This window comes from Chenopodium album, chromosome 16 (assembly GCF_948465745.1).
Source record: "Chenopodium album chromosome 16, dcCheAlbu1.1, whole genome shotgun sequence".
Taxonomy (NCBI): Eukaryota; Viridiplantae; Streptophyta; class Magnoliopsida; order Caryophyllales; family Amaranthaceae; genus Chenopodium; species Chenopodium album.
The window spans coordinates 2,132,084-2,141,817 of NC_137849.1; the positions used below are offsets into that span (position 1 = coordinate 2,132,084).

General features: G+C 35.7%; 2 protein-coding genes across 2 annotated transcripts; one reads left to right on the plus strand and one right to left on the minus strand.

Annotated features, from left to right (window-relative positions):
- The first annotated feature begins 1,380 nt into the window (after positions 1-1,380).
- LOC145586048 (uncharacterized) lies at positions 1,381-4,208 on the plus strand. Its single transcript, XM_081642764.1, has 5 exons — positions 1,381-1,491; positions 2,245-2,346; positions 3,082-3,200; positions 3,335-3,456; positions 3,771-4,208. Exons 2-5 carry the CDS (start codon positions 2,250-2,252, stop codon positions 4,084-4,086), a joined length of 654 nt encoding a protein of 217 aa, XP_081498890.1. The 5' UTR covers positions 1,381-1,491; positions 2,245-2,249; the 3' UTR covers positions 4,087-4,208.
- A 578-nt stretch (positions 4,209-4,786) lies between these two features.
- Positions 4,787-7,681, minus strand: LOC145586047 (uncharacterized). Its single transcript, XM_081642763.1, has 2 exons — positions 6,352-7,681; positions 4,787-6,011 (listed from the first exon to the last, which is right to left on the minus strand). Exons 1-2 carry the CDS (start codon positions 7,538-7,540, stop codon positions 4,987-4,989), a joined length of 2,214 nt encoding a protein of 737 aa, XP_081498889.1. The 5' UTR covers positions 7,541-7,681; the 3' UTR covers positions 4,787-4,986.
- Between the last annotated feature and the right edge of the window lie 2,053 nt (positions 7,682-9,734).

Here is a 9,734-nt window from a genome sequence, read left to right on the forward strand (position 1 = left end):
CTGCAAAAATTATCTGAATATTGAAAATTTAAAGTTTAATATTCAAATAATTGGAGTTCAGACTAGTTTGCTTGGACTGATCAAACCAGACCGATATTAGTCCATAACCCAAATTGGACTGGTTTTAGTTTTTTTTCAATAATTTAAAATATTTATATGTAACGTTATGTTAAAAATATCTGAGAAAAATGATTATTTAATGTCTATTTTGAATGTAATCACTTTTCTTTAAAAAAAAAAAAAATCTTTATCCTAAAATAATTGACAAGTGAAGCTTTGCATAGATGTCAATGCACTAATTTGACCCTATTTTAACATAAGTAAACATTAATGAAAATTATTTTTATATAAAAAAAAATGTATTATGAGACTTTATATCAATACCTCTAACAACATATTTGATGATATAATATGTTGTTATTATGTTAATAAAAAACTATAGTCAAAGGTAATTTTTTGAATAGTCTCGATTATTCTAGGACAGAGGGGTAATATACATATTAAAGGTAAAGTTAAAATGCTATTCAGATTTTTTTCATAACTTTAGATAGACTTGGCAAATGGATCGTTCGGGTCGGGTCAATTAGCATTCAGGTCGGGTCATGTCATTTTGGGTTTTGGATATGACTCAGGTTAGGTATCGAGTCGAGTTCTAGTCAAGTCAATTTTGGGTCGAGTATGTTCGATTGGGTCAGACCATTTTGGGTAAAGTATGTTCGGGTTAAACTCGACTCAGTTCAAAATCAGGTTGACTCATGTTTAGGTTGTTCAATTTGTGGATCAAACTCAAATCAATAATTATATATTTTATTATTGTTATAATAAGAACTATCAATTCGGTTTACGAGCTTGGCTACGGTTGAAGATGGACAATTTGATGAGTTATTTTTGACACTAGACATTTTTAGTTCAATTATAAGATAATTTTGTAATTCGGGACATTTCAGGCCGGGTATCGGATTTGTTCAGGTCAATTTTGGGTATTGGGTTTGTTCGGGTCAAAAATTTCGAGTTAGGTCAACTTCAGGTCGGGTATGTTCGGGTGTCAGGTCGGAATCGGGTCAACTCCATTTTTGGGTCGGGTATAGGTCGGGCCAATTCGAGTGTTGGGTCATTTTTGAGTCGATATTTTGGGTTAATTTGGGTCATGGGTTAGGTTATCGGGTCTGGATCGGAATTATCAAGTCTAACTTTAGATGAAGGCATGAAGCCCAATCCGGTCCAAAATCGATTTTGAGATGCTATAAACCGGACTAAACAGAACTGAGCAACTGACGATGGGAAGTAATTTCTTGACATGAAGACCGGACCGGGGTCGATCCGGACCCACTTTTTTTTTTTTTAAATTTTTATTTTTGTTAATGATCTTTTCGCTTCTACCGTTTTACGCTACGCTCCTCTCCGTTCTTCTCCTCTCCACTGAAGAGCACTCTGAGCTCTCCATTGAAGCGGCTTCTGAGCTTTCTCTCCTCCATTGAAGAAGATTCTGAGGTTAGTTGCTTGTTTTTAAAAATTCTTCGATATCAATTTCACAATCTAGGTTTTGATATCACACTAAAGTCAATTTAGGGTTCTTCTAATGTGGATTATTAAACTATTGGTTATAATTAATGAAGTCATGAAAAGTTATAAGTACCGATTTTGTTGCTAGAATCTTTTCTTCTGCAATTTACTTTGACATTCTTAAGTAAGAACAACTTTATGTGATTTTTTTGAGTTTAATTTTATAATTGAGTCAAATTTGATTGTTAATGTGTTAATCTTTCCTAGACTAATCAACTCCACGAGCCGAGTTGAGCCAAACCGAGCTTGCGCCCGATTAGCTTTGAGATTTTGTTGTGAATTATTGTTGTTTGGTTTTTTAAATTCGAGGTTTAACAAACAGTTTGTTGTAAGAAACATAAGACTAATCGTCAGGAAATATAAATATTAGCTAAATGAATTCAGGCTATCAATTTGAAATTTCTTACATACACCCGGGTGCAAGATGCATTCAAGATTATTGTTTTCGCTCATTTGATGATTAAATGAGCCATGATCTTCAAATTGAGCAGAAAAATACCCTTGGATACATATTGCACCTGGGTGTATATAGCAATCTTTGCAATCAATTGCTTGATTGCTATTTACATTTGAACTCGTAAATATCACTGCTATTGATTAATTAGTTTGAACATCAGTCTCTTTTACATCCTTAATGTTTCCTTAAATTTTGATTCATCTTTCTATATATGTATTCAATAGCTGACATGGAGGAGGATAAGGGAGTAGCTGTTACGGCATCATCTTTGGTAGACACACCTGTTTTAGATGATGCTGAAGCTGGTGAATTATTGGCCACTGATAGTAAGTGGAGTTCTTATAATCCTACATATGCAGAGGTGTTTTATTATTTGATTAAGGAAGTTACGGTTGTGCCAAGCGTAAGTTTGGCCAACAGCTGTTTAAATTTTGTGTCGTCTGTTCTTAGATACACGTATGAGAAATTGGTAATTGTATGGGTTTGCTCACTTAGTGAACTTGATGGAACTTTCTTACTTCTGATTCAAAACATGATAGTCCAAGATGAGGTAGATTCTTGGCTATATAACATTGTTCAAGACTTCCATTCTTCTATTGTGTTGCAAAAATTTTAGTCTATAATTAGTGGGCAAGAGATTCATTTTCCATGGAGGATGATAGTTTCAGGGGTGATAATAGATTGTTTTCTTCAGCTTTACTAAATTAGGCTCTTAGAGAGAGTTTTGAGGTGAGGTTTTTATTGAAAATGATTCATATCAGCTAAAGCGTATTATAAATGGTTGTTTCTTTGGATTGAGCAATGTGTGGATCGTTATATCTCTGTAACAGATTCATGTTAATAATAATGAACTAGTCTCTTTTATTTTTTGAACTTCAAGATTTATGTGGACAAAATTATGTAAAAAGCTGAACCAAAATGTTCAAATAACATGGGCAATTTTGCATAAAGAGACTTGTAAATTTTTAATGTGGTGGTGTTATTGACTGGCGTTTTTGTTGAATTAATCTAGTTGGAATCTAAGAGCTAAGGATGATTGATGTTTTGCTTGCGAGTTTCAGAATCTCATGGAGGTAGCTTATCAGATGATGGAGTTTGGTTGACTGACTGTGATGAGGAAACAGATGAAGCTTTTTATTTGGATAGAGAAGGGAAAAGGAGACGTGAGGAATTCTACAACGTATGAGTCGATTTGTTAAAATTGTTGATTTTAATTTTTTAATATCTTGATTTGTCTGGTTTCCCTATATTTCTCTCTACACCACTTGTACGATTGTACCTAGCTGAGTGAAATTCTTTCTAATGATTTGATAGGCTGGATATCGTGATGGTTTATCAGCTGGAAAAAATGTTGCTGCACAAGAGGGTTTTAATCAGGGTTTCAAGGATTCTGTGATGATTGGTAACAAGTGGGGCATTGTTAGGGGTGTTACCAGGTAAAGAGCATCTAGGTAACTATGAGTTTTATGGTACCTTTCTATTTTTGGTGATGGTTTTTATGAGTCATTTGGTCCCTTAAATTTCTTAAAAGCTATCTTTCCTTATTATCTGTCCACTTGAATTGTCATATTCCATATTATCTGTCACAAGAATGTTCTTCAGTTAAGAAACCATTAATGCCATTCCAATGACTTACAACTCGTTACAATGTGGGAATAAACTGAAAAGACAATGTTAAGCAATGAAGTATTTTTTTCTGGTAATTTGAATTCTTTTCAGTTCCTTTCTTTATTCTGCAACCTTGTTGTAGTGCCTTAGCTCATATCCCGAATGAGCTGAAGCTGAAACTTGTTGAAACTGAAGATAAGGGAAAAGAGTTTCAGAACTTGTTTGTGGCTGTGGATTCTATTGGAACACAAGATGCATTGAAGCTCTTTCATGATTATATCCAGCGAGGAAAATCAGCAGAAAGAAGGAATATTGCTGAGTCTGAATCCTCAATCTCCAATCCAACTGTTATCCAACAGAGTGATCTGGAGAGTTACTTTGAGAAGCTGGACTTACTGTTAAGAGAATCCCCCATGGTTGATTTGCAATTGGAATTAAATAAACTCAAAGTGTCTTAAGGTTGTAGAGTTGTAGCTGCATTAATGTTATACCTTGTACTGGTTTTTAAGGACGCAATTTTTGTCAGCATTTTTTGTTGTAGTGAAAATGTTCATATTAATAGAAGGGAGTGAATTTTCCATATTATTATTTCTAATATATGACAATACAAAGGCCTTCCACAATTGTTTTCATGGTGCCAGTATGCTGCTACATTTCCTCATTTAATCTTCTGTAAAATGTCAAATTTATTTGAAATAGTAATTGTTTTATGAATATATTACTTGAGATGCATATAAATGTATTGATTGGTTGATTAGGAATTTAGGAATGAATAAATGACTGAATTATTGTATACAAAGGCTTTTATTTTCCTGAAATAATGTCAATATCTTTAATTAAGAAAGATAGGACAAGTAACAACTATTTTTTGGGGGTTGGGGTTGTGGGGGTGGTTGTCTGACCAACTAACTCTTTAAGTAGCTTGTTGAGGAATTGTTTTAGATATCTATATCAAATCAAGTCGAGATGGAACAGTTGACAGTTTTAATATTGGATATCGGCACTGTAGTCGAGTGGTTTCTGCAGTTCCATTGGAATCGGACTACTTAGTGACAGTATGCAACATCTTCGGAACAATGAACAATAAACAGAGAGAGAACGAGTACATGAGACGCCTAGAAGAAAGGATTAGAAATCACAGAAATGCAACACATTTTTCACACAAACCCCATTATATTTATACTTTAATACAGGAAACTTGTGTTTTTTTCATTTAAGTTGTCAGATAAATTATAACAGTACATGAAAAGTTATACTGCTTAATATTCTGGTCGGCCTTTTGCCAGACAGCTGAGCAGCAGATCTTCTGCTTACTAATCTATATGCAGGTTATATTAGTAGATGGTAGAATTTACACATCATAAACTAGCTGGAGGAATGTCAAGCCTTTCATGCTCAGATTCCGATGAATTTTTCCTCGTGCATTCATCCTTTGCTACTGGCAGTACAGTTTCATAGGCTTCAACTAATAATGCGACCTTCCTCTTTCGAGCAGGAGTGAGTTGGTTGACTGTCTTCTGCAGTGCATGATCAAGCATCCATTCCTCTGCATTTCTCCTACCATCCATCTCTTGGTGCCTCAGATCCACTTTCTCTGCTTCTGGATCAGGTTCAACATCAAGAAAATTTGGCCCTCTTGGATTGAATTGTCTCTCTTCATCATCTTCATCTGCTTTCATGCATCTCATCCCTCTCTTTAATTTGTTAAAGCTGTCGAGCTCCTGGTTGCCATCAGATTCTCCATTGTTGGAAGTGCATCTGCTGGTTGCTTCTGTCCTGTTACTGTTTTCCATTCCTGATGCTTTATCTCCTTCAACATCATCCTCATTTGATTCAAGCTCACTTGAATCATTTTCATCTTCATATTTTTCTGATCTTGTACTGAAACAAATCTCAGCTGTGGCTTCATTCGCTTTCTGTCCTGCACGGGTTGCAAAATCACCACTGTGATCTGTACCGTTTTGATCATCATTATTGGCCGTGCAAATTCCCTCCTTTGCATCAGAGGTTTCTAATTTTTCAGTTATTAGTGGCATGTCTGTAATTTCTTCAATTGGCTCTCTTTCTTCCATAACAGGGTCAGCAGCATTTTCTTCTCTGACTTCTCCTATAGTGTAGTCTTCATCTGATTTTTCGCATTGGTCACCCTCTGTTTTAACTGGTTCCTGGTAAGAATCGAGACCTTCGTCTTGAGCCTCTGTAATTTCTTTGATGAGGTCTGTGATAATTTCGCCTTTTGTGTTAGTGGGCTCATCTACCTCTGTGTTAAGTTCAATTGCTTCATCTGCTAGGGTAGAATCCTCCTCAGCTACCTCATTGTTTGCTCCAGAATTCATTTCATCCTTTTCTTCGACCATAAGTGGCTCTTCTATGTTACTTTCACCTGAATCAATGTCAATAAGTCAAGCTGCTGCAATTATCAACCCACATCAATTTCACTATCTGAACAGAACCTGACATTATCTGAAGAGCAGCTTAAAAATTACTACTCCATTCTGAATGATTTTCTAAACTACACTTTTATGATCTTTGAAGGCTTACTTTCATAAGAATGCAATGTAACCCTATAGAACTATACTCCAAAGAACTTGGCATTATCTTAAAATTTTATAAGATATGTCTTGCTATTATTTTTCACGCTCCAAATAAAACTAGTATTGTAACAAACTGTGAACTTATTTATATGTCAAGATTAAACCATTATGATCAAACAGAGAGAGTACCTGTCTGGGCGGACTTGCTATCTGGTAAAGAATCAGCATCACTGAAACATAGGTACTCCACAATTTCGTCATCAAAATATGGTGGGTATTCATGACATGTCTCCAAGTACCCGCCATGGCTACTGCCTGTCTCAAAATCAGATTTATTATCATCATATCTGCAATCGCTCTGAGCATAAATTTCACAGTTGTCATTGACACAAGTTTGCTCCTGTTCCCACTCTATGTCAGAGTTTCCACAGCTAAACTCATCCAAACTGACACTGGGAGAGCTCTCAACCTCTTGGTAACTCTGAACTGTTATCGGTGGATAATCTTCATCTTTAAGACAGAAATTCAAGTTTGAATAATTAGGTTCTTCACTTTGATCAATCTCAGAACATGGTCCATCTGATAAGCTCTGAGACACTGGTGTATCAACCCCTCTGTCTGAGACATAAATTTCGACAAAGAAATCCTCCTTTTGTTCCTGTACTCCTTTCCCCTTACATTCAGATAGCTTTGCTTTATGAGGGGAAAGAACTTTCGGTGTATCAACCTTCTGAGTCTTCATCAGCAGCCTCCGTCTTGTAGACATGAAACGCTTCAGAGGAGGCGCAGGGTTATGGTGATCACCATTTAGGGAACAATGGTTATATGAGCAGACTCTTGGTACTGATCTTCCTTCAGCTTCAGTAGCCCCTGGCTTGAGTTTAAGGTAACGAGGAAACTTCGAATCTTTCAGGGTTGATGAACAGGTGGTTGTTCTTGCACAGTGCTTAAAGCTAGGGACCTTTGATAAAGTCCTTACTATTTTATAACTAGATGATGTTCTGCTCAATGTTTTTGCTACTTTCTGCAGTCTTTCTTCCTTCCTTGCCTCGTAACTACGTGTACTCTTCATATAATTTGGAGAAGTATCAGAAGACTTACTTGATGATTGTGTTTTGGGGGTTGATGACCCAAGAGAGGCTGGTTTACCAGGACGACGAAGCACATCATGGCTGCTTTTCGATGATGATCGGAATCCAACCTCGATCGACCGAGATTTCTTCATCTTTATTCCATTCATATCAGCCCCTTTGCTCATATTGCCATTATGGTGGTTTTGAAGAGAGGGTTTTGTGTAAACCTGTATTTTCTCTGTTTTAATGATGTTAGTATAAGGTTGGATACCAAATTTATTATTTCCCACCTTTCTTTGGACCATCTTCAAAGATATGAAAAAGATTGGTTTTTGGGTTGCTTAAAAAAAGAAGTTCGTTTAAGGCAAGGCAAGGCCAAGTTTTTCTTGCATAAACAATCAACCTAAGATGCTTTTTCGAAATTTTAGTTTGTTATTTTAGTTTTAGTCGGTCGCATTTTTTTGTCCTCATTTTAACTGTTTTTTAATTTTAATTTTATTTTAATTTTTGTCCTTATATTTTTTAAGGTGTCAACTTTGAAAAATGCTCAAGATAAGGAGCATGATGCCGACTTTTAAAAAATGGGTACTTTATTTTCTAAATGGGTCCACTTTTCTTGCATTGTTTTTGCACTAAATGACCTTAAAAATCCAGAATTAAGGGCATCTTTTGTCTTTCTAGAATTTTCGAAATGATGGTAAGTAAAGTAGTGGTTGGAAGTGTTAGGCTTTTGATGACCTATACTTTATGACTTTACCTTGGTATATATTATGATTAATTAAGCATAATCTTTATTTATTTATTGATTTTTTTGCTTGTTAATAACAAAGCCAATTGAATCTTTGTAACTAAGACTATATCCTCAATAAATTGTTTCCTTAGTCGCCAACATCTTATGCGATCCTTGTTCATATCAATATCGATATCCACACTCTGGCTCCTGCATCATACTAACTAGTTGTATTGGTGGTAATTTGTAAAAACAGATGATTTGGGGTGAAATTTGTTTACATTGTTCAAAATAAACATTGGCGGATCTTGAACGAAAATATTGAAGGAAGCGAGATTTAAGCCTTTAACCTCTTGCTCAAAAATAATATTACCATGTCCCAATATTTTTTTGTAAGTGTATTAGGTTATTTAAGTTCAATAATTACTTAATCAAATAATTTATCAGGGGCCGGACTTAGAATGGTTCTGGTGGAAGGTCTCCCTTTGAAAATGAAGTATTCGTTTCCATTTCCGTTTCCATTTCCATATGGAGTGTTATTCAATAAATGTAGATGTAAAGAGTAATAATCAATTGAGCTGATATCTTGTTAGACCGGTTTACAACATTGTTTTAGTATAGAGTGCATGTGATAATCTCTTAAGCCTTAATCCTTAAGGTAGAGATATTAATTACAAATAAGTCCTACTTCACTTGGTCATTTACACAATAAGTATGTAGCTTTTCAAAATCGAATAAATTTGACAAAGACGTTATTTGCCGATCTTCGTTGATTTTCCCTCTAACCTACTCAAACTATTGTAGTGTTATTCACTCTTACAACCCCCCTATTTTGCATTTTTGCAATTCGTTAGGATTCGAGAACAAATCTATGTATTTGAATGTTTTTTTTGTTTGTCTGAATGAGTTACAATGATAATATGTCAGGAATTAATTTTCTGTGGTTTCATTAGAGTATCATAAGCGTATTTATACAATCCTAACAAGAAATTAGGGCTCAGAAATAGGCCCGTTAGTTATACAATATAAACAATATATATAGGCCCTAACACCCCCCTCAAGTTGGAGCATGCAAGTCACAAATGCCCGACTTGCCAAGTAAATACACAAACTGGTTTTTACTTAACGCCTTAGTGAATATATCTGCTAGTTTATCCGTCGTCCTAGCATAAGACGGACTAATGACGCCTTCCTGAATCACATCTCGAACATAATGACAATCAACCTCAATATGTTTAGTACGTTCGTGGAAGACCGGATTCTGCGCAATATATAAAGCTGACTGACTATCACAAAACAAGCTCATTGCACGGGGATGCGAGACTCCCAAACTAAGAAGTAGAGCCTTCAACCACTTTAACTCATCAGTGATTTTAGACATCGAATGATACTCTGCCTCTGCTGAAGATTTAGCCACGGTGTCCTGCTTTTTTGTCTTCCAAGAAACAGGAGAACCACCAAGAAATACCAACCAACCAGAAATCGATCGCCTTGTCAAGGGACAACTAGCCCAATCTGAGTCACACCAACTTGTAATATGCAAATCACAATCTGAACTCAAAAGGATTCCCTGACCCGAACATCCTTTCAAGTAACGCACCGTACGAAGAGTGGCCTCCCAATGATCCTGACGCGGTTGTTGCATAAATTGAGACAAAATATGAACCGCATAAGCCAAATCAGGTCTAGTAAAAGACAAATAAATCAATCGACCAAAAAGCCGCCGATACATCTCAAGATCAGAAATAAGAGGGGACTCTGATTTAGCC

Excerpts from the sequence above, each read along its gene's own strand:
- LOC145586047 (XM_081642763.1), bottom strand. The coding sequence starts at position 7,540 with ATGGTCCAAAGAAAGGTGGGAAATAATAAATTTGGTATCCAACCTTAT. Across the intron at positions 6,012-6,351 it reads TAGCAAGTCCGCCCAGACAG|GTGAAAGTAACATAGAAGAG; the intron begins GTACTCTCTCTG and ends ACATTGATTCAG.
- LOC145586048 (XM_081642764.1), top strand. The coding sequence starts at position 2,250 with ATGGAGGAGGATAAGGGAGTAGCTGTTACGGCATCATCTTTGGTAGAC. Across the intron at positions 2,347-3,081 it reads TGAATTATTGGCCACTGATA|AATCTCATGGAGGTAGCTTA; the intron begins GTAAGTGGAGTT and ends TGCGAGTTTCAG. Across the intron at positions 3,457-3,770 it reads ATTGTTAGGGGTGTTACCAG|TGCCTTAGCTCATATCCCGA; the intron begins GTAAAGAGCATC and ends ACCTTGTTGTAG.